Consider the following 24,242-nt stretch of genomic DNA (forward strand, 5'->3'; position numbering starts at 1 on the left):
CCCCCCCGCCGCCCGGGCCTGGAGACAGAGTCCTGTGATGGATACGACTGGTGAAACAGGGACACATACACACATGCACACACATGCTTCCATCACTGTGTGCTGTGATGGATATGACTGGTGAAAGCTCTGAGCGCTGCTTCCTGAGCCCTTCACTTCCTTCCTCGCGAGCCTCGACCGGCGAGGCTGAGCCAGGTTTCACTAAACTACGGCTGGATTGGGTTGCAGATTAAGAGGCTTCCTGTCCTGTTCGCTGGCCGAGTTCATCTGCTTTTCTGACGGTCACTTTTGTTTATAACCCACGCAGTGACTTTCCTGAGGATAAATGATTCCTATTAGGATGGATGAGAGGCTGAGGTGAAGAGGTTTATAAAGGAGAAAAAAAAAAAATACAGATAAATGACAGGAAAAAAAAAATCTAACTATTCACTGATCAGTATTCATGTGACCAAGAACCTAATGAAGAATATCAATGCTGAACTATTTATAGCTGTTCATTTCATCTGTCATCTTCCATCCATCATCTAATTTAAATGCATAAATTGCTTTCTTTCTTTTTTTTTTTTTACAAATAAAATACCAAGACAGTATTTTGTAAATAAATGAAACTAAATAAATCTACATGATTTAATGTACATACATCTAATTATAATTTATATGAAATTATATAAAAATCTAAAGTAAATAAAGTATGTTTAAAAGTACTAGAGAATTACAGCCAACAAATTCATCATGTATTAACAAATAATGAATAAATAATACAAATAAATAAATAGAACTACAAGAAATTATCAAAATATTAAAAGAATTTGAAAAGAAAATCCCATTCAAACATGAAATGTTTTAAAGATAAAGAGGGAGTTTCTAGAAAAATAATGGCAGATGAAAGGGCAAAATCAGAAATTATAATAAAGCATTTAAATAAATTACAAAGCCCTTATTTGGTTTGCTTAAAGTGCATTCATCACTGTTGATTTAAAAAAAAAAAAAATTCCCTCCTTATTAAAAAAAACATTTTTCACACAACGGGTAGAACGTTTACTTAACAGCACTAAGGTTAAATCAACACGATGGTGTTTTTCTTTTCCTTTCTTGAAAACTGAGAAAAACTGACATGTTTGAGGAACTCAGACAAAAAGATTCACTCCTAACGTCAAGAAGAAGGAAAAATGAAATAAAGAACATTTCACTAACAAAAAAGTATTTTCTTCCCCATTTTCCAAAAACAACTGAGTTGAAATAAAAAAAAAAAACTTTCTCGATCCCAGTTACTTGTTTTGCACAGTTTTTCTTTCTGTTAGACTTCTCTTTCTCAGACAAGCCTCGGGGAAACAATTATATCTGTGAAATCACGTCCATTGTCATTTTGTTCGCCATCCCATCAGCAGCCGCCCCACACCTCTCATCCTCCTCCTCCTCCTGCTGCTCTCCTGCTGGCAGTCCTTGATTACTCCCGTCTCCTGGGGGAAGGTTTAAACCCCTCAGAGATAGTAATATCGAAAGCACTACTGGGCCAGTCACTTCAGATCAGGGCGGGGGGAGGAAATGGCGATGGACATAAAGCTAAATATATAATTCCTCCCATGCCGGTAATCACGATGTCCAGACAATTCGAAATGACAGTTTAACCACTTTGGACTGGGGAACGCTTTGTTCCCATTTGAGAACCAGGGTGGACCGTCTGCTGGGTCCCTGCGGAGGCCGGGGAGTGTCCTAGTGGGTGTGGAGGCCTTCCTGGGGTCCAGTGTGGTCTCCCTAAATGCTGTGGGGGATCTGGGGGGCAGCATAGCACACGCTCCATTAAATTAAAATGACTCACAGACCAGACAGGAGCAATTCTGGGAATGACTGACGGAAGGAAACTCTCTCATTGCCTGCTATTTGCTTACCTGATTATTAGGATATCCAGCTTCCTCCTAAAATACTCATTCATTTCCCCGTTAGAGGAACTGAGAGCGCCCACCTGGATTAATAGACACAACCAAACCTGATGCCAGATATATCTATGTGCACGTGTGTATATATATATATATAAAACATCTATAAATATTAATGGGCTAATTTGCACATATTTTTCTCCCCTCTGTTGCCCTGAGATGATCAGAGACACTCCTAAATTCATTTAAATTTTTAGGCCCCATTTGCATATGCAGAGATTTTACTTCCAAACAGGCCCTCTCAATATGTCTTTTTACCCATCATCACAACCGGAGAGGAGAGTGCATTTCATTTTCAAGCGCTGATTGGATCCTTGATGAGATCTTCAGGGTGGCTTCTCGCACTGCGATGCTCCTTCACTCTCCAGAGGTGATGAGAGGCGAGAGAGAGAGGAAGAAGGAGGAGGAGGAGGATGAGAGGTAAGTATGTGGAGTCGAACCCACTCTGTCTGTCCTGAAGTGGTCGACGCTGTTGTTGTCCAACCGTCCTCTATCTGCTGCTGGAGCAACGCGACCAAGGCAAGAGCGAGACGGCAGCACGCGCTCCTCTTCGTCGGTGTATTCTGTGGCTGCGCAATAAAAAGAACATCTGACTGGCGAATGTCAAGATTCTCTTGGACTGTGTGGAAAATGCAGCTTCAAAGTGGAAATATTCCAAAAGGGAAGTCAAAAATGATGAATGGCTCTGAACTGACTGGGAAAGACATTCAGTTGTGTGCAAAAAGTTTTAAGCAGGCTTTAATTTAGTCCAAGGAATCATTCCTATTGTAGTCATTTAAAGTGATTACAACAGGAATGTGTGAAGTTTTGATCCTGATGCAGGACCAGAAAAATGCATCAGCCTTCATCTGGTTTTATCAAACAGCCCTTTGAAAGCAACCTGTTGGTGCTAACACACTGAACCTTTGTTTTTGTGTGTATATATATATATATATATATATGTGTGTGTATTTTAATAATTTTTAAACAAATTATATATTTAAATTTTTTATATATTACATAATTATAAAATTGTACATTTTATTTTTTATAAAATTGCGATGTATTGATTCTACAATATATAATCAACAAATCGTAATTTTGGTAGTAGTAGTTTTATTATGAGTTTTAATTTTCTTTGTTTTCAATAATCTGTTATTCTGTTTTCAGTTCATGTTGATTAACTGTAGTTTTGTTTTAAATTAATTGGATGCACACTGCTACTTTAAAGATAAACTAATCATTGATCCTGCTACTTTATAACACAATTATAATTATTTTTCATTCTTTTATTTTCCATAGCGTGGTTTTCATAGTCCCATAATTTTATGCCAGACTCTGTAAAATGAATGGAAATTAAACAAAGACAACCAGAGAACTCCCACTGTGTTAGTGGTTATTGAGCTACTAAACAGCAACAGCCTAAAAGACAAAGTGAGAAACTTTTCTAAAGACGAGCTCTGTGGAAAATGTTTTTGATAATGCCAGCATTAACCTAATATCATCAGCGTAAACCAGAAACAGGTGCTGATGGTGTTGCGTTGCATTCACTGCATTATTATTTATACGATTTGCGAAGGAACACGACACACAACCTGTACAGCCTATAAAAAAGACAGAAAAGAGTGACATTAAATCCGACTTACCAGCGTTCCAGGAACATGTTTAAAAATTAAACTGGTCACTAAAGGAGGCTGTGGGTGTCTGAAAGTTTTCATATCCGTTACCTTCAACCAGTGATGCAGCACCACAAGCTTTTTGGTCATTTTTTTTAATGACACAACAGTCTGAAAAAAAAAATAAAAATCCTACTCCTGTTTGTCAAATATAAATGACATATAAATGCCTTTACAAGCATTTATACGACCAATTAAGATCAGAGTCTAGCTGCTGCTACCACAAACATTAATGTGAAAATTAGTGAAAAAGTTGATCAAGACCAGAAAGTCTGGGTCAGGTCAGAATAGAGCAAGTCCGAAAAATCATTTGCACAATCCTGGATGGCAGATATATATATTTTAAACATCTCAACTTATAGAAATAATGTATTTAAATTTAAGAGGTGCTGTATGACCTAAAATTCAATTACATAAATGTTGAACTTTTCCTTAATATTTGTAGAAGCCTGGGATGGTGACTCAGTCAAGTTAAACCATGGATACATCTAAAACAAAAACAAAAAAAGAAACACAAGAAAGGACACATCCTGAACAAAATCTGCAGCAGATTTTGTTCTACTACAGAACAAAATCTGCAAGAACAATAAGTTTGCAAGCTTATTGTTCTTGCACAATAAGCTTGTGTTCTTGCAAACTTTACGACAGTTCAGTGTCTCAACTCTTCTGCTGCTATAATATCAAACCTGTAATCTTCTGTGAACATCCACCTTTGAGGAAATAACATTAAACCTTGCTTAGCAGCGAGCACCAGACTGGACACAGGTGTAATACCACTTTGCGCCTCAAGATGGGGTTGTTAATCACCGTTGCAAACCGTCTGCCCTCAGTCAAACGTGACAAAACAAGTTAGTCTATTCAGTTTGTTCACCATGTAAAGCTCTCGTCATTCATTAAAGAGTGTAGTTGTTAAAATAGGAAGCATTTAGGAAATATGCACAACTAAGCCTAAATTCTCTTCTGGAGATCCTAGTATTTCTTCTAGCTAACCAACATGTTAACTCATCTTTCTCACAAAGCTAAATTATGCATTTTATCAGACAGATCATGAAAATGTTTAGTAGAGGAGTTCTCTGATGCTATAAACTCAGGTGAGTCTGTCAAAATGTATTAATACTTGATTTAAAAAGAAAAGAAGCGGCATTAAATTGCCTGGGTCTTTATGGGAAAGTGCTCTTTAACCACTAGATACGGCGCTGACCCCATTTGAAAGCAGTCCAAGTAAAGATGCGTAAAAAGCCTCAACATAAATCCGTCCTGTATTGCAGCAACACATTCTCAAACAGACGAACGAGGAACAATGTGACCTTTAATTTCAGTACATTTATTGAGTAGGAACAGAAATACCACATAAGGAAATAATTGCTTTTTAACAGAATCAACAGTGGCACAATCATTGGTTCCCCTGCTGTACAACCCTCTTTTGGCAAAACAACACAGGGAAACTTGTAGTAAAATCCAGACTTTAATTTCACTACATTAAATCAGCGGAGAGAAAAGGGAAGTTGAGAAAACAAAACAAAACAAAAAAAACCCTCTCAACTGCAGTAAAGAGTGATATCTCTGGATTACCAAGGTAAAAATGAATCTTTGAAACAACCACCAACTCCATATGAATGTGAAGTGAAACAATTGACAGATTTTTAGGGAGAAAAACCTTCCTTTCTACTCTTAAGTATAGTGGAGGATCTGTGATGCCGTGGGACTCTTTTCTTCCAAAAGCAATGTGAGATTTTAAGAGTGCATGAAATAATTAACTCTCCAGCACACAATCAGACTTTAAAAGGCTGATGGTTTCTGTCAGGAAAATAGACAATTTATCATTAATGGATCTCAAAGATATGGTGATTCAAAATAAATGTTTTTTAGTTTTTACCAAACAGTAAGACAAACCTTTTCCATGTCATACCAAGCATGTAGGCAACAACATTGTGAAACGTGAGGAGTGTCGTCCATAAAGGATCAATTACCGGTTCTTCTATTAACAGAAGAAGAACCAGTAATTGTGCCACTGGTAAATTTGTTAAATATCAATTAAATATTAATTATTACCAATTATTACCTAATGTACAATTTTCCCCAGTTCGGTTTTTCCTTTTCTTTTTTTTTTCACTGTGTGAGTACGTTACACTGCAGTAGAGGATGAATTCATCTTAAGTTCTATGTATTTTTACAGGAAATGCTACTGAATGTGACCTTTCTAATATTTAGGATGCAAACTTTCACCCTTCTTGCAAAAAGAACGAAAACAACTCTTACAAACAGCATGTTTGCGCTTTGTGCCAGCTGTGAATAAAGGCCTGCCCTATCAAATCAAACGTTTACCGAACTAATTTGGCCTTGTATATTTTTTTGAGGCGTCGCCAAAGGATACAGCCAAACTTCCACAGAGACAAAATCTCCACCGCTCTCTTGTTGGCAAACAAGCGCGGTCTCACACGCTAACGCCGGACGGTCGCAGACGTGTACGTCAAAAAAAAAAAAAAAAAAAAAAAAGGCAGCGCTGCTGGTAGTAGTAAACATTCAAAAAGGAACAGGGGTAATTCAGTTGATAAATGTCAGCCGAAATGAAGCTATCAGCTGAAAGCAATTTCCTTGTGCTTTGCCTGTGTTGTGCGCCAGGGACTTTGGGAGATTTTTCTCCCCTCCATCGATCATGAAGCCTCTGTTTTAGGCCAAGGTACACAATGCCCTCAAATTGCTGACATATGGACCAAGAATCACCACAAAAACCTGACATTTCCACCCCGCCCTCCTCTGTCCCAGCCTGTCCACTCCTCTGCTAAACTCTTGTTTATCCAGTGACTCTGGACTGTTTGGACCATTAAATAGCAGACACAGACAGAGGACTCTGGACATTAAAACCACGCACAGTAAAACCCCCAGTGACACCGGCGACGCCACCTATTCCTAAATCCAATTTGGAGAAGTGAGAATGCATTGCAATAAAAATGTAATTAGCAGCTGCAGAGTGGCTGCAGTCATCAAATGACTGTGTGGCTGTGAGATCAAGTGTGGGCAGACTAAAAATAAAGCCTGTCTGACTTGCGGGCTGCCTGTGACCAGTAGCGGAAGGAGCAAAAGAAATCATGATAAAGATGATGACACCAGCCACATAATGGCACAGAAAGCCTCCAGCTGGTATAAACAGAGGGCAGATGAAAGCAGAGCCGGACACAATGTGCGTGTGCTTTTCTTCCTTCGCTCCAACTATTCCTGTTATTGACTTGGTTTCAACAGCTCCTGCAAACCAGCTATTCTCAGCTGCAAGTCTGAAAAGTGAAGCTATTTAAAGACAAAGGAGGCCAAGTGTAGAACATTAAAAGCCTCTTTTTCCTAATGGACGACCACGGTGCCAGCAGCCGGGGCCCCCTGAAGGTCCCTGCACAGGAAAAGTCCATTATCACTCCAGCTAATGGAGCAAGGGGCCGGCTTTAAACCAAAAAGTAAAGCAAATGAAAAGAAAACAAGAGAGAACAAGATGACGCACATGCTTCAAAGCAGTGTTTCTTTAATGGGGTCCATCAATAATGTGTCTTTCCTGACTTTATTGTGTTTAAAATAGAGTAGCCATGTTATCAATCCTAGACATGGACAGAAATTAAAGGCTCTTTTTCCCTCCCTCCTGATGTGCATTTTTACCAGACTGAGAATCAATGCGAAACAAATGTTTGGCAACACGCTAATGGTATCTGCCTAAGTTTCGAGAACAAACTGCGTCTTACTCTTGCCACCAAGGAAAACCCGCAGCCAGTTTACATTCGGATGGGTGCGCTTGCTTTGTATAAACAGACAGCCCCTGTGGCGAGGAGTTTGATGAGGAGGAGGCCCACAAATCCCATTAAAAGGCCATTCGTCCCCTGTTGGATGTTTGTTTGAAGATGGGGAGAGTAACAAGGAAGAGGAGGGAGGTGACAGGCAGTCGGTCGTCGTCGTTGCCGTTTCCGTGCCAGTTTCTGTTTACGCCTTTACGCAGCTGGACGCAAATATCGCACGGCAGTGATGGGTACCCAACAGTGTGGTCAAGAAGAAAAGATTCAGCAGACCAAAACGTGCGTCTGTGGATGATTCAGAAGCCAACATGATCCAGTCTCTGTTACCAACAGGTTCACTTTCGTCTTATCGATGCTGAAATATGTAACTGGAGACTTAATGGTTTTCTTTTCTTACAGTTATCCTAAAAGTTCTTTGGTCTTGACTGCGAGTTGTTTGTCGATTTCCGCAGCAATGTTGTCTGCCATCTGTTGAATCTATAAAAAAAGAAAAAAAGAATATATAGGGAGTTAAAAGTGATTTTTTTTCTTTTTACTCTCTTAGCTGTGAAGTGCCCTGTAGGGGTTGTACCTGTTTTTCTACGAGTCGTATTGTGTCTTCAGAGTGACCCTCTTTTGCCTTTTTCACCTGGCTGACAGAATTGGAGCGCACTCTCCTCAGAGAGTCTTTAGCCTTGTTGCTGAATTGTTTGGCCAACTTGGCAAGGTTTTCTCTGTGTTCCCGTGTCACTCTGCCGTTAAAAGGAGGGGAAAAAAAAAAAAAAAACATTGACAAAAGAAAAATAGGTTGATGACGAGGATTCACGCTGGATTAGGGCGATCTCTGAAACAGTTCAAGGGTTGCCTAATCACAGCAAATTCACAGCTCAATAAAAAAAAATGTAAATAAGAGGTTTCTGCAGCTCCACCATCAGTTTCAGATTTGTTGTGGATGAGCGTACGTCGTTAGGACTGTCAATTAATCAGCATCCTGAGAAAATGCAGGTGTGAGGGTTTTATGTACAGTTTCATTGCACTATTCAGTATGACTTCCTCTGCACACATATCACAGAGTTAGAAATATTCATGGACACAAAATCCAAAATGTAGGTGATTTTACTGATCACTGAGCTGTTCGTATTACTCTGAGATTTGAAACCGTTTGTTTTGTATTGTGCTAACCTGAGTGAAGTTGCCCCTCCCCCACCCACCTGCTTCAAATTAAACAAAACTGGCATCAAACGTTTGTGCTATGTTTGTATAGGTTTGTGCAACCAAACTTTTTGTTGTGCTGCAACCAACCAGTCAGGCCAAAATCAAAAATGGTATCAATTAAAAAAAAAAGTAATGTCTATAACTGGAGAAAGAAGTCCACACACGATCTCAAAGTTATGTCACAACTAAGTTTAGATATTTTATGTCTGATATTTAGTTGATATGAAACATTCAGATTAAAAAAAAAATTACTTTATCTTTGTGACGAATGTCTAATAAAGTAGCTGAAGAGCAGATTTAAAACATGATATTTGCTACATTGCCTAATATTTTACTGACAATCCAGGCTAATCACCTGAGGTTAGGAAAATTTTATTTCTGAAACATCTCAAAAAAAAAAAAAAAAGTGAAATCGTTAAATGCAAAATAAGTGTAAAGTCCAAAAGAAAACTGAAAACTAGTGAAGGGTCGTCGTAAAAAATACTTTGGCCGTTCTTTGCGTCCTACACAGTTACAACTTTACCTGATTGTAGCATGGCTGAGCTTAAAAAAAGATTGTGAATGTAAATGCACAAAATGATATCCTCACTCAAGCAAATGGATATACTTAGTGCTTGTTAGCCTTAAACATAAACCTTGTAGTTCTAACTCACAGCTTTGAACTACAATCACTTCGAGGACATAAAGCTGAGTTGGAGAAAAGAAAAGAAAAGATCCTCCCAACAAGTTTGCATCTACTTTGCATTTGTCAGTCAGAAAAGTCCTGCTTCCCGTTACACTCTGCTTTTCTTGCCCATAATTGGCTTTTTCGTCTTGTTTTTGCTGCGGGGACAATTTGCAAACAATCCGAGTGCCGCGTCTATTTACTGCAAACAATGCGGCCTAATTACCGATTCCAGGGCCAATCAAGAAGCGCCTTTCTTTGGAAATGCAAATGGAGGCTCGGAGCGTGCCGAGACTGATTGCAGGGGGAAAAGCAGACCGACTCTTGTGTCCCTCCTCTGCCAGACTAACACCTGCTGCTTCACATGCACGCCACCACACACGCACATAAACACGGGAGGCACGCGGACTCACATGCACACTGTGTATATGCAAAAACCATAGTCTTTACACACAGAGAGCGGCTTGTTGAGTGAGTGACGGATTGTTTTGTGTGAGGTTGTTTGATTTGGCAGGGGAAAAAAATAGAAAGGGTGAGAGATATTTAGCAAGAGTAGAAATAGAGAGAGTGACCTGACAATCATGCCAGCACACTGAGGCTCTCTAAAACTCCTTCTGAAAAGTCAATAAACCTGTCAGCTACAGCAAAGGTTGTGGATTTATTTATTAATGAAGTGAAACAAAAACCGTGAGAGATTATGTGTGAGATTTGGCTGCGATACTTGCATGCTGGATGACGTTTCATGGGAAGAACAGGCAGAAGTTTGTGTTAAAAACGAGAGAGGAAGGGGGAAAAAGAAACAGAAAAATGACAGAGGAAAAACAAAAGTGAGCAGAAGATGGAAAAGAAGGAAAAGTGGCAAAGCGGAGGAAAGGCTTTCTGGCCTCTGGCGTATTTGTGTGTCAGAAGGGGGACTCACTTGGGAACGGGCACCTTGATGATCGTCCCGTCCGCCTCTGGGTTTAAGTTCATGCTGCTCTCTCTCAGGGCGCGGGTGGCCGCCGCTGTAGCCTGGGGCGGGAGGCAGAAACACACACACACACACACACACACACACACACACACACACACACACACACAGAAATACAACTTCAGCACCGGTGTGAAAGGAAAAGCAGAGCCACGGCTACAGGTAGTGACTGCGTTCCAGCTGGCAATCATTAGGGTAGTGTGTGTGAGTGTGTGTGTGTAAGTGTGTGTGCCAGGGGAATCCCGTGTAGCGTGGAAGTGCCTTGGGCCACTGTCAGCGCCGGGTCTCATGGGAGGGGACTGAGAGGTTGCAGGGGCACAGAGTTGACCTTTGACAACCTCACAGGAGAGTCTGCCTGCACTCGCGTTTGATACATGAACACTAGCATGTGTTTCAGCTCATTTGAATTCAATAAATATTGTTCAGAAAGATGGAAGTAAAGATGATTAGTTGAGCCATATTTAAAAAACATAAATACCATAAATATGTTTCAGATTCTCAAACAGATGTTACACAGGTTTTTATGGGTTATAATTACTGCTTATTGATATCGGGAAAGCATCCGATTGCAATATAGCTCTTGAATATCGTAGCTGTGATATTGATTGCAATTGACCCGTATTTTTCTCAACATTCTTCCTCCTCTTTTCCATCATCCCAACACCCTTCCAACAAATTAAAGCCCTGATTTCTAAGTTCTTGATCAGGTATGCACATAAAAAAACAGTAAAATTCCACCTGAGTGGCTAAATATATAATTGTTATATAACATGTAATGACATTGCAATGCAACAGAAAGAAGATCATGTTATGATAAAACCTTTTCCAATGAATGACTTTTAATTCAGTTTGCAGAAATGTGTATATCTTTGTTTATAGTTTTATCTGGTCGCTTTTCCAACCAACTGATTTAATTAAATATCTCAATAATTGTCTGAATAGATGCAGAAAAAAACCTTATTCCTCATGCAACAAAACTTTAGCAACATTTACTATCCTTGATAACATAAACCCCATTAACTGGAAGAAATAAATAGCCCAATTGATTCTAAAATTAGCCCAGTTATTCCACTATAAAGTAGAAACATTAAGTATGTAGGTATTAATTGTGCTACAAGGCTGCAAGTAGTTGCATAGTTAAACCATTTTCCATTACTTAAAACAGTCAAGGTTGATCTCTCTTGCAGGATTAACATCCCCCGTTCTCTCTTGGGAGCTACAGCTGCATTGAAATGATGGACTTCGGCTAAATCCACTGTAGATTTCCAACAGACATCTACAGTGGTGTGGAAAATGTTTGCCTTCCTTATTTCCAATTTCTTTGATTGTCACACTTCAGTGTCTCAGAACAAACCAATTAAATATTAGTCAAAGACAACACAAGTAAACACAAAAAGCAGTTTTTTAAATGAAGGTGTTTATTGTTAAGGGAGAGGAAAAAAAAAGCAAACCTACACGGCCCTTTGTGAAAAACTGATTGCCCCCTAAACATAATAATTGGTTGTGCCACCCTTAGCAGCAGCAACAACTGCAATCAAGTGTTTGTGACAACTATCACTGCGTCTTTTCCAGCTGTGGAGGAATTTTGATCCACTTATCTTTGCAGAATTGTTGTAATTCAGCCACATCGGAGGGGGACGGCCTTTTTAAGATCGTTCCACAGCATCTCAATAGGATTTAGGATCGGCCACTCCAAAGTCTTCATTTTTTTTTTTTTTTTTTTTTTTTTAATCAGGGGGGGACTTGCTGGTGTGTCTTGGATCACTGCTGCAGAACCAAAGTTTGTTTCAGCTTGACATCTTGAACAGGTGGGTGGATATTCTCCTTCTGGTCGTCTTGGTTGACAGCAGAATTCATGCTTCCATTTATCACAGCAAGTCTGTGATAAATGGAGATTATCATTAAAATATGGTGGTGGTAGATTATCACACTACCACCGCCATATTTTAATGTTGGAAGCACGTTCTTTTTCTGAAATGCGGTGTTACTTTTACCACATGTAACGTGACACACACAAGCCAAAGAGTTCGACTTTTGTCTCATCAGTCCACAGAATGTCTTCCTACAAGTCTTGGGTGTCATCAAGACGTGTTCCGAAAAAACTGAGATGCGCCTTACCGTTCTCTTTGTTCAGCAGTGGTTTTGTCTTGGAGCTCTGCCATGAAGGCCTTTTTTTTGTGGTAAATCTTGTTGGCAAAAAAATGGTGGAGGCATGACCTCTGACCTTGTTGTGGGGTCTTCTGTGCAGTCTGGAATGAGTTGTTCTTGCAGCGATTTCGGTCAGTTGGCTGATCTTGGGAAGCTTCACCGCTGTTCCATGTCTTCGCCGTGTTTTGTTGATAATGGATCACACTTTGGCTCACATGGAGTTTAAAAAATGGCTGTCCAGACTGATAAATCTCATTTTCTTTCTCATTTGTTTCTGATTTTTTTAAAAAATTTTTTTATCTCAGCATGATGTCTAGCTCTTGAGGATGTTTTGGTGTTTTTCACTTTGTCAGTCAGGTCCTATTTAAGCGATGTCTTGATTTAGAACAGGTGAGGCAGTAATCAGTTCTGAGTGTACCTAGAGATGATGAACTCAGGTTCAACAGTTTTGCCAAGACAAGTTTGCCAAAATTCTTCCAAAGTGATAAAAAAAAGACTAATTTACTATTAATGCAGATGTTTGTTTGTTATTGTGGCCGCAGAGGATTTGTCGCATCTTGAAGTGTGACAAAAACTGAAAAAGCAGAAGCCACTTTTCATGGCTTTATCATTTTTTGGCGTTCATGTTGATAATCTAATCAGTTATATTGACTATATAGTAAGGAAAACATATGAAAAAGTTTTTTATACCAGTAATCTTTTTTTGCACTACAACAAATTATTGTTACAGAAACCCCCAACCTCACTAAAACCATATCTACCATTATGCTTTTTTTTTTAAACTGGTACCAAAAAATCTAAGCTTGACATACGCCAACAGGAGAATATAAAGTATCACCAATATCCAACACAATCCTTCACTCTCTAGATTACTGAACTACACTAGAGAGCTACAGTAATGCTATATATGCACAAGAGGAAGGAAGGTAATTTTTCAGCTGCATAATAATTCCCTTAACTGACCTTTTGAAAGTATGCAAAAGTCTGATACAAAGAAATTTAAGCCATTCAATTTCCTCCTTTCCACCCCACCTCTCTTTTCTTTGACGGCTCCTTCTGGACTTTTCCCACTGGGCGCAAAGAAATGGCAGCGAGATTAAAGGAATTTATTTGTGAGTATTAAAAAAAATTCATGAGTTTTTTTTTCCTTTGTTAAAGTCATCCGGAAAGCAGGCCTCCAGTTGCTTTCTGAGAGCAGGGTGATAGATTTATCCCATACCTATGTTTGATTGTTCTCAGCATCGAATTCATCACGGTTTCCTCTCTCAGATGAGCGAGAGTTCAATTCCTCTGAAAAAAAAAAAAAAGTGCTGGGCAGGTTCTGGTTAATGTGTTAGAGAGGAAGAGAAATTACAGTGAAGTTTCGCATCAAACGCTCCCAGCCCAGTTCAAAGAAAGCAGGCGAGCAGAGAGGAATGCGATCGAGAGGCTGTGTGTACCTTTAAAAGGGACAATATTGGGATCCCTAAACATACATGCCCACACACACAGTAAGCTGCTCCCACATTTACATGTGTTGGCTGCACTGTCCACTTTCCAGAATGTTCTTAGTGAATGAATAAAAACAATGGCAGAGACTCTGCAGTGGCATTTAATGGATAAGTGTCATTATAAGCCTATTAGGTCTTGGGACTGAAGACTCACCTCTGTACAGGACATGGGTAACACTGGTCCTGACAGGGTGGCATACGAGAGAAACAGGGGTGGCTGTTTGAGGCTGGGGTGGTTGTGGGTTAAAAAGAATGGGGGGGAAAAAAAAAAAAAAAAAAACACTCACTGGAGAAATATTTAACCTGACTCAGCTTTAGAGCTGTATCGTAAAATTGAAGTTTTGATTAAAAAAAAGTTTGATGTTTATATGATGCCGATCCACCTGGAAACAAAGCCAGGTAAGTCACAGCTCCCAGATGACCGGATAACCTTAGACAAGGTGAAGAACTGTTATTACTCGATATCCTGCCCTTTTAGAAACCCCCCCCGTTTTTTTCGTTTGTTTAAAAAATGCTTTTTTTTTTTTTTTTTTTACATTTTCACACTGGAACCTCACTTTTTTATTGCAAAGCAAATAAAAAATTAAGTCCTGATGACCTCCTCGGCATAGATTACGTTTGCATGTTTACATTTGTGATGGTAGGACTGGAAATAAGCCTTTTCCCTTGGTATCAGATCTGAAGAATTAACTAGCATGTGTAAAAAGTTTAATGGTGGCTTCAGAATACTAATGCTTGTTTTTGTCTTGTCACCATATCTTGACTCTTGCCTTATTTAATTGGTATGCTCTCTTATTTTTCTCATTTTGAACCGCAGATAACAGAAAGTGGCCTTGGTGTTTCCCTAGGGCCTAGGAAAACAGGAAGTCATTGATTACTAAGTAAATATCCGTAGACGTCATAAAAGTTATTAAATCATGAGGTGATATTTTTGCCCCACTGAGTAAATGTACTGATATGCTTTTTTATATGCTATATTTTATACCACTGCATCCAAAGTTGAATTTAGTTCAAGGCTTTTTACACAAAATGCAATGCAGAGACATTACCAGAAATGCTTTACCATTAGGAATCTCCTTCTCTACTGATTAATTATGTGATGAAAGCAACATGACTTTAGCAATAAAGCATCTCGACATTTCTGCCAAGTATTTTCTTTTGCATCATGTTGTAAAATTATACCTCAAAATAAAACAGAACTTGATCAGGAAGCTGAGCAGACACAAAAAAACATTATGAAATCCAACTCTTACATGCATGATTTAATAATGTTGGGTCAAATGCAAATTCTCACATCAAAGAGTCTGGATACCTCTGAGCCCTCAAACAAAATCTACAAAAAAATTGAGCGATTTAAAAGGGGGAAAAAAAGAAAAATAATCCATTTCTTCCTAACCCAGGGGTAAAATGAGGTCATTTCCTATCTGGGACGACTCACACGCAGACATAAGTACACTACAGTGCACACATACCCTTCTTTGCTATCTTTCACCTTCAGAACAAAGGGGTCCTTGAGTGATCAATCAATTAGCATCTGAGACTCGGGGCCCAGAGAGAGGCTGGTCAGGTTTCATTTACACACAGAGTGATGTGGGGTTCCAGTTCTGGTCTGGCTCACTTTTCCCTCACTGAAGACCATCTATCTGTCTCTGCTTTGGCTTATTTTTACAAAGCTTATTTATTCAGCGCTTGTCCAGAATGAGACAAACAGATACAGGTAGGAAGAAACTGCATTGACGTGTGTATGTGTGTGTGTGATCGTCTTACTTCAGGGAAGCTGCTCATGTTGACCATAATGACTTGAGGGGACTTCATGGAGATCTGACCCAGCTGGTTCAGAGGAAACTTCCCATCTTGAGTCGTCACCACAATGTGATCCAGAGCCCCTAAATAAATACAGACCAGGGGAGGTGTTTCATTTCTTTACTTATCTGCCTCCATGTCGCACAGGTTGCAGCGACGAACACGATATGCGCGTTAAACGCCGTGGCAACTGCATTTCTTCAATATTTGGCAGAATTTTCACACAAAGGACTCTCTTTTGACATTGTTTTAGGCAGTGAAAAAAATAAGACGACTTATCAAATTTGTGAAGTATTTAAACTCGTATGTTTTGCATTATATACCGAGATCAAGTTCTCCTGTTGTTATTGGGCCTCTAATCAATGTGGTGACATGTTCTGGCGTGATGTGACTGCGTTTATGTAGAATTGGAATTAATGAAAACAGAATCAATCATCCGGTTGTTCAGTCTAACAAACAGAAAGACAAAGGAATCCACAGCAGAAGCCACAAATAACACATGTAAAAATTAAGCCCACTGTCAAGCTGTTAAAAATTTCCACAATCTTTTGTCTCCCCTTAACAGTCTCCGGCGACAGAAACAAAAGTTTTGCCAACACAAGCTGACTTCTGCTCCACCCACTTCTCATCCCTTTTTTTTTTCTTTGCTTCCTTGCTCCATCCATCCTTCCCCCTCCTCCATCTGGCTAACCTCAGACGCAGTTGTTTCCTTCTCCTCCACCTCTGCCTTACATCATCTCCTCCCTTCTTTTCCCCCAGGGGGGTGTGCTGGTGCTGTGTGTGGAGAAGTGGGGTGACGGGGAGGTGAGCCAGTGGTGTAATTTTCTCTATAGGATCAATTTATCTTTTGATTTCAAGGACAGAAACAGAGACGCACTAATCAGAGAGTCAATATGAATGAGGAGTATTAAAAATAATAGATGTGATCAAATGTATATTGAATGAGTAACACAACTATATAACATCTTAGTTTGACTTTAAATGTCAGCACTAACGTTTTTTTTTTTTTACCTGAATTTACTCTGTTGAAATGTTGACTACCTACATATTTACAAGTGCTTGAAGATAATATTATTTTTTTAAGTGGGGTTCTGATAAGACAACATGAGCAATCAGTATCTTACCTGTGCTCTCTTAGAGGATTAATTGGCATGAAACAGATTTTAATTGGTCAGAGTGGGCTAAAACAAAAGCCGATTTCTATCTTCCAGTTGAGAAAAAAAAATGGATGTTTTATCTTGAATACCATTCAGTCATCCAAGTACGGGTATTTACAGTTACTCTAATAAATTAAATTCCATGTACGCTCATGACAATTCAGTAGCCTTGAAGTGAAGCATACTGCAATTAATAAGTTTTACTAGTATATCGTTGACAGATATTTTGTTCCAACATGAGTTAATGCCGGACTCTCATGTTTCTAACCATCTGATTTTAAGCATACAACTCAAGTCTTAAAAAAGAAAACATTTTCTTTCAGCTGACTGTTTTCCATGTAGAACAGATCCTATATTGCTAGGCTAACATTAGCCTAGCATGTTTTCATGCGACTTGTAGTCTTCAATCTCAAGCCACCTGAAAAGTTTGTCACCTTTGCCTTTTTCTTTTAAACACCTCCCACACAATTGAGATAATCTACATGTTTTGTATTTGGCTGCACCATAAAAGGTATTTAAAAATGCATTTAAAAGGCCTTGAAATATTACGTTGATGTTTACAGTTTTTTTTTCATGCGAGCACATGTGTAGAAAACTTTCAATATTTGTGCATGCTTTAATTAAAGCATTGTTTTTAAACATGTAAAAACAGGTCTTAGCTTGAACTGCAGTCTGAAGCAAATGTCATTTCGTCATACTTTGCTCCCAAGCAGCCCTTTTTAAAATAATCTTATAAAATGGTTTTCATTAATAGATTGCAGGCTTTCTGAAGATCTTTCAATGCTTTCCTTCAATAATGAGATGCATTTTCTTTTTTACTTTTAGATGCATGTTTATCTAGCTGCTCAAATATGATCTATGAATTATTCAGACATTACAAAGTAATGAAAGAAAGCTTTGGCTTTACATAAGAGACAACTCAGCTTGACTATCTTTCTTTTAAACTTGGAACCAAACAAAACTTTGCTAATACCATCCAGAATAAAAGCAGACATGGACAACAGTGTTTCAAATATCAGAAAATGAAAAAGAATGAATGAATTAACTAGTTTTAGAGGTGATGGAAATGTTGATTTGTAGAGATATAAAACCTCGCTACTCAGTTTCCAGCCTTGCTGACTCCTGCAACAACAATGCGTTTAGGATTTAGTCCCCAAACGAATGACCTATACACTCTTTGTTTACATGAAAACAAATTTAGTTTCCAAGCGGTAAAACCCCATACTTAATCACCACAATATGGTGGACAAGCCACTGGTCTCCCCACGCTCTATGCATCTATCTGTGCGATTTCCTGTTGTACGTCTGACGCACACAAACACATACATACAAGTGCGGATTCATAGCAACACGCAGCAAAAGATGCAATGCTATCCACACAGAGTCTCCCACTTGTAGCTTTAATAAGACCCAGATGACAAACCCACATACAGTTGCATGAGACAAAACTGACGTCATTCAATTCCACCATCTCATCTCTCCTGTCAGAGCCAAGTCATGTTGCCTCCCTGGATTATTGTGCAGCTGGACAGAGGAGGGAGGGACGGACAATCAGAGGAGAGCAGTGACAGACAGACCGGTGGAGGGAGAGGACAGGAAGGATGACAAAGCAAAGGGATTAATCTAAAATAGATGAATAAAAAAAAAACAGAGACAGTAAAGAGAGGAACTGGAAAAGCTAATTGGTAGAGGTGAAATATTTCTGAGAAGTGTATTGGTGTTTCTTAAGCAGCTTCATATACATATGGATGTTCTACTCCCAGGGTTACTCCATAATATTCTTTACAAGAAGCAAGTTTACATGACAACTACAACTAAATTCATCAGGGGTTTATTTAAAATCTTTTGTTTGACTCCATAGATCAAACTCATAATAAATGTATTTGTTTATTACTTTTTACACTTCTCTGTCTTAAATGGAATAAATTAGATCAAGTTAAACAACTTATTTAAATGTCTTTTGTAAATGTGTTGATACTGTGGCATTTCTAGTCAAGGTTATTTTACTGTGCAGTTTGTATAAAGGTCCTTGTAAATAATCTACTGTAATAAATGAAAAGAAGATCTCAACACAGGAGATTCACTCTAAACGACTAAGTGATAAATCAGGGGAGAAAAATAAATAAGGCAAAGCTTGGAGACCGATCATACAAATCAAGGCTCAATTTATACTGTAGCTCCACAGGCTAAATTATCCAACATGTACATATACAGTTATAAATAAAAGTAACTTGAAACCAATCATTTCAAGCAAATCATCTTTACCTTTAACTATCCAAAACTTTTTATAAATCACCCTGCTGTAAACAGTTGAGGTCCGAATTGCTGACACTTTTTTTTTTTTTATTAGTAGACTCTTTGCAAACATCTGTAAACCGGACAAAACTTCTTCCCAAATGATGTTAAAAGAAAATGTGCCTGCAAAGTTTCAACAGCAAGTTTTGTTTTCTTCTTCTTAGTTTCTACTAGCATGATGTTTTCATTTCCTGTCTTAGTGCTATGCACTACACTGTTGACCTCATTCTAAAGACTTAAAAATGTCATAGTAACACGACATTAAAATGTGCTTTATCCGAGTTTATGCTAAGCTTTTATTATTTGAAGTCATTACATACATGGGGAAAAACAGATATGTGCGTAATATCAGGATTTGATACAATCAAATTGTCATTTAGGCCTTTGTTTAATATACAGCTTATTGTTTGGTCTCTGTGCAAAACATTGTGAAAGTTTCTTTGGCTTGGTTTGGAATCCCTGATGGAAAACACAACCAAGAAGGAAGTAATTTTCAGTTTTAAAGACATATTCTGTTGCAGTATCCTTCTATGGCAGCTTCTGTTACACACTCCACTCCCCCCAATTTGTTAGAACCCAGAAACAAAGGGTCACGGCCCGGATGTAGTTTGGGAAACAAAGGCCAAAGCCAGGTCAAACTCATGTCACACATGGATCTCCTCATATTAAGCCCTGTGGGACTTTGTGAGGAAGATGGAAACATAAGACAGACTTCTAACTGAAAGCAAAAAACGAACAATAAGGTTCGATGAATCCACAACGTTACGCAAAAGCAGAATAGATTAGAATAGAGTCACTTAGTCTGTCATTGCTCTTAATGTTATGCTGATTGCTATAGATTTAATTTATCTCATTATCTTTATCTCATTATAAGCCGTTTTCTCTTGCACCTGGAGAAAAAATGAGAGTGAAGCAAACAGGGGACACGTGAGGAGGCCCAAGGGACACAAGCCGACTACCTGGCGAGGTTCGGATGCTGAGGTTACGTGTGAACTCATCTTTGAGTGCATTGAGGACTGCGGTCATGTCCTCCTTCACTTCATCCAGACTGATGATGTCTTCCACCAAAGATGAATTAATATTCACCTTAGCTGACTGGCCCTTTGCCTTGGCTTCGAGGAAGAAAAAGGAGAAAATGAGACTCAAATATAAAGACAAATAACATCCAATCAACAAACTTCCATCTGAGCCAAAGGAAAAGAAGATGTTACACAAATCTGAGCTTCAGTGTCAAGACTCTCTTCACTGACCTTTTGCTTTCTTGGTGGCATAGAGCCTGATGCATGCAGGAGCAGGGTGGAGGGAGGCACCAGGACAAATCGGTGGTATGAAACCGACCCATGATGTGACTGTGAGTGGAGACCTGGCAGGCCGTGCCAGGGACCGACACAGAAAGGGTCGCAGCAGATTCAGGTGATTCAAAGCCATGACTGTAAACAAGCCAAAAATGAAGGGTTTTGATAAAAAGACATGAATGTGACGCACAGATTTTAAAAGTCATGTATAATTTTAAACCATTTGACGGCTGCAATGAACATATTTATTAAAATGAGGTAATAGCCCATGTTAGCCAGCAGGAGGTAGGCCAACATCTTCTTCCAGCTTCCAACAGCATGAAGGGCGCCTCCTCTAATCTAGAAATATATAACTTGATACAACATTAAGCACAGCTATGGAGAGTATTAGTATAAATAGGGGTCTGTTTTGAATTACTTCAAGTAAGGCAAGAAACTGACTAAGATTAAAATTCTACTGATAAAAATCTTACCTAGCAACAGGTGATGTGGACAAAACCTTCATACGCAGCAAAATATGACTCCGGCTATATGCGTAACTTATTCTATGGTAGTTAAAAAAAGAAAACCTTAACTAGAACACTAAAACATAATCCACCCAAACAGATAAACAGTTGGAGAATTATGTTGATTGTTGTGCACTGAGGAACTCCGTTTTTTTGTGCGGTAATAAACATCTCATTACCATCTACTGAAACACCAAAACAAAACTGAAACACGTTATATATTTCCTTACAATTTCTACAAGTTCATATGGTTCAAAGTTGGTTATATGAAACTAAATGTTCATCATCTGTAAATGTTGGCAGGAGGAATTTGGTTGCAACATAACAGAATCCCGATAAATAAAAATGAGAATTAACAGAATAAAAAAATGTTTTAGAAATAAAGTTAGTCACATATTTTTGTTGAAAAGGTCAGTGAACATTTAATAATTATGATGATTTTAATTATCATGATGATGAAGTCTACTTAACAGATTTTTATATTTGAAAGTTAGGCAACATTTTAAATACACTTGGATGCATCACCTTTTGGTTGATGCTTTTATAGACTGAAAATGAAGAAAGTTCCTGTTTTTTTAGTCTATAAAATAACAAAAAATATCATGGATCAGAGCTCATCAAAGCAAATTTAATTTCTGATTATTGGTCAGCTGATTGGTGCAACTCTAGTTTTGTAACTATATATTTGCTGGGCTATAAAAGGGAAAATAAGCCGGTTTACACAAAGCAAAGATGAGCAAAAAAAAAAACAAAACAAAAAAAAAACTACACAATGTAAAGTCTTTTGAATGTCTGAAATGATCAAAAAACCTAAAGCATAGTTAATTACATGTTCTCAATGAGAAGAATGGGAAAACCATACTGTAGATAATCTTGCAAACAGCAGCACGAACAGCAGCTTCAATATATATCCAATTCTGCAACTCCTTCTTGTTTACACTGACAAAACCATGGAGACGTAACGACCCCTACATTCAGCCTCCACTCAGTCATTTTGGGCATTCCTGAACAGAAACATAACAATGTGACTCCATGCTCTGCTCTTCTATAGATGAATCATAGCCCACCTTGCAGCTTGCCTCTTGGCTGTGACCTCTGCCACTGATGTCTTTCTGCACATGCAAACAAAGACCATCTCTGCAATATTTAAGCCCACACAGACACAAGCACAGAGCAAAGCCTGTCTTTCAAAGTCAGTGAATGTACAGGGCTTGCAGTACGCTGGTCCCTGACTGGCATCTTATTTTGTCTGGGGAGAATTCACAGCTTTTATCTCTGAAGAGGAAAATACCATCAGTTCTGCACTGAAGTAGTTCAGCCAAAGAGAACTTTACTCAGTTGCTACTGGAGTATATTTCACCAACATATTCTTCCAAACAAAATAATAATAATAATAAAAAAAAAACATAACAGTAAATGATTGAAAGTCAAATATTACAAAGTTAATCACGTTATGTATAATAATTCTGCTCTTTTTCAATTGAAGCCTAGTATGCAGATCAGATTAAAATGTGAATAGTTCTTCAAAAGTGTTTCATTGTTGTGAAATTTATGTGTGCTTTCACATCATAAAATTATAAAAATCATAGCAAAAGTATTTTTTTTATTATTACTACAAAATCCCAGATACAATCCCGATGTTTCCTCAGTCTCTAGTCTTTGCTGTCAATTCAAGAAACTTTCTATTTAGTCTAAACTTTGGACCACCACTCCTGAAATAAATCTGCAACAGGCAGCTGAAAATTGGGGGGAGGGGGACTTCCTGACAAGCCGACATGATTCGCCACACAGTGGCAGAGCTGACGGATGGGGATGTGGGAAGGTGACAGATCTCTTTACAAAATAAGTCAAGCGAACAAAGTGAAGCCCAGGTGTTCAATGGGACACTGTAGTCTGGTATCCTGCAGGTTTCACAACCAGCTGCAGCCACACCCCTGTTTCTTCATCCAGCAGCGGGGAGCCAGCTGGTCAGCCCACATGCCCTCACTGTTTGCTTTAGAAAGGAACACTGAAGAGTATCTGATAATGTTCTGCATCATTCTACCTCCTAAAACAAATTTTCCAGAGGGAGGGGAGAAAAGAAGTCAAAAAAGTACCAGAGGAGAGTTTTAATAAAAGGGACATCCTGTTATTCCCCCCCCCCCCCCCTTGGGAAGTCCAAAATATAAGCGTGAATTGTTTTATTGTTGTTTTTTTTTAAATAACAAAACTAATCAGAATTTTGACTTTTTTTTCTTTACATTTAGAAATAACTTAAAATTAAGAACACTGTTGGATTTTACAAAGTCTAATCTGTATTTTTAAGTATTAAAAATATACTTTGTATTCAGCTCCTTTTAATCTGATTTGCCAATGTTTAGCTTCTTTTATTGATACGCTTTTTATAAGAGGACAATATTTACTAAATCAGTGATCCAGGCTCCATTGATACTACAACACTGAAAGCCTGTAGGCAAAAAAATAAAAAGAATGGAAAGTTAAAAATGTACAATGAATTAAAGCATCGATATTTCCAGTGTTTTTACTAAAAAAACAACTGCAGACATGTACAGAATTGGTTGTCGTTTATTTAGATTGATACAAACAGGCATAATCATCAACCATGTACACACACGCACACGCATACACAGACCTAATGTCGCAATTTTGTAATAACCAGTTAACCCAACTCATGTTTTGGACTTGGGGATGAATCCACTCTTATGTATTGAGTTTTTAAACATATTTTCAGATGCAAATAAGTCTTAAAACCACCTGGCCAAGTGCTTAATAAAACTCCCCATGCAGCAGACCAATTATGACCCTGCAATCCCTCTGCTAGAGTGGTTCTACTTCAATATACGTGCACAAGATCCTTGTGGTGAACCAGTGGATGGCAAGGCTTCTTTACAACACACTGCTTTTACAATTAATTATTAGTCCTGAAAATGCAACCAGGTCGTAAGCTTTTTAGACTTGAGTAATAAACACACCGCCATTAAATAATATTCTTCATACAGACATGTTGTATTTTTTACGAATTGTCAACTAAAGCCATGTGAAGGTCGGGGTAATGAGAATAAATATATCAACATAAATATAGCAACGTGACTAAGTTCTTCAACAAATATGTAGTGTTAACTGCGGCAAAAAGGCAACACAGCTTTAAATTATACAAAAGTCTTCCTTACTTACCTATTCTGCACCAGTCTTTACAGGAGAAACATGTTAGCTAAAGAGAGAAGCGCCACAGTTGACAAGTTCGTCATCAACAAGAGGCGCTATCGCAGATAAGTGTGCTCGAGACATTCTATGGGTCGCACCGAGCGGGCGGAGTTACACATTGATAATGTTGGACGTTATCGAGCACATACGG

The 24,242-nt window shown here is 38.5% G+C and overlaps 1 protein-coding gene and 1 long non-coding RNA gene across 3 annotated transcripts; one reads left to right on the forward strand and one right to left on the reverse strand.

Moving 5' to 3' along the window:
- Positions 1 to 3,496: 3,496 nt before the first annotated feature.
- On the forward strand, positions 3,497 to 6,088 carry LOC106946424 (uncharacterized). Its single transcript, XR_001424767.1, has 2 exons — positions 3,497 to 4,147; positions 4,214 to 6,088. It is a non-coding gene; the product is annotated as an uncharacterized LOC106946424 (long non-coding RNA).
- On the reverse strand, positions 5,708 to 24,168 carry mrrf (mitochondrial ribosome recycling factor). Of its 2 annotated transcripts, XM_015030726.1 has the most exons (8): positions 24,062 to 24,168; positions 20,337 to 20,516; positions 20,046 to 20,198; positions 15,599 to 15,717; positions 10,143 to 10,234; positions 7,937 to 8,096; positions 7,763 to 7,842; positions 5,708 to 7,650 (listed from the first exon to the last, which is right to left on the reverse strand). In XM_015030726.1, exons 2-7 carry the CDS (start codon positions 20,512 to 20,514, stop codon positions 7,765 to 7,767), a joined length of 780 nt encoding a protein of 259 aa, XP_014886212.1. In that variant the 5' UTR covers positions 20,515 to 20,516; positions 24,062 to 24,168; the 3' UTR covers positions 5,708 to 7,650; positions 7,763 to 7,764. The 2 variants fall into 2 exon arrangements, with proteins under 2 accessions (XP_014886212.1, XP_014886211.1); XM_015030725.1 differs by having other exon boundaries at positions 5,708 to 7,842; positions 24,062 to 24,167.
- Positions 24,169 to 24,242: the final 74 nt, after the last annotated feature.

Source organism: Poecilia latipinna, unplaced genomic scaffold, assembly GCF_001443285.1.
Source record: "Poecilia latipinna isolate Pla-1442-1.1 unplaced genomic scaffold, P_latipinna-1.0 Scaffold190, whole genome shotgun sequence".
Classification (NCBI taxonomy): Eukaryota; Metazoa; Chordata; class Actinopteri; order Cyprinodontiformes; family Poeciliidae; genus Poecilia; species Poecilia latipinna.

What these genes read in the sequence shown, in the direction of transcription:
- mrrf (XM_015030726.1), bottom strand. Translation starts at nt 20,514, where the DNA reads ATGGCTTTGAATCACCTGAATCTGCTGCGACCCTTTCTGTGTCGGTCC. An exon ending in ATCAAGGTGCCCGTTCCCAA is followed by an intron (nt 8,097 to 10,142) that starts GTGAGTCCCCCT and finishes TTTTAACGGCAG; the next exon opens with AGTGACACGGGAACACAGAG. An exon ending in TACGACTCGTAGAAAAACAG is followed by an intron (nt 7,843 to 7,936) that starts GTACAACCCCTA and finishes CTTTTTTTATAG; the next exon opens with ATTCAACAGATGGCAGACAA.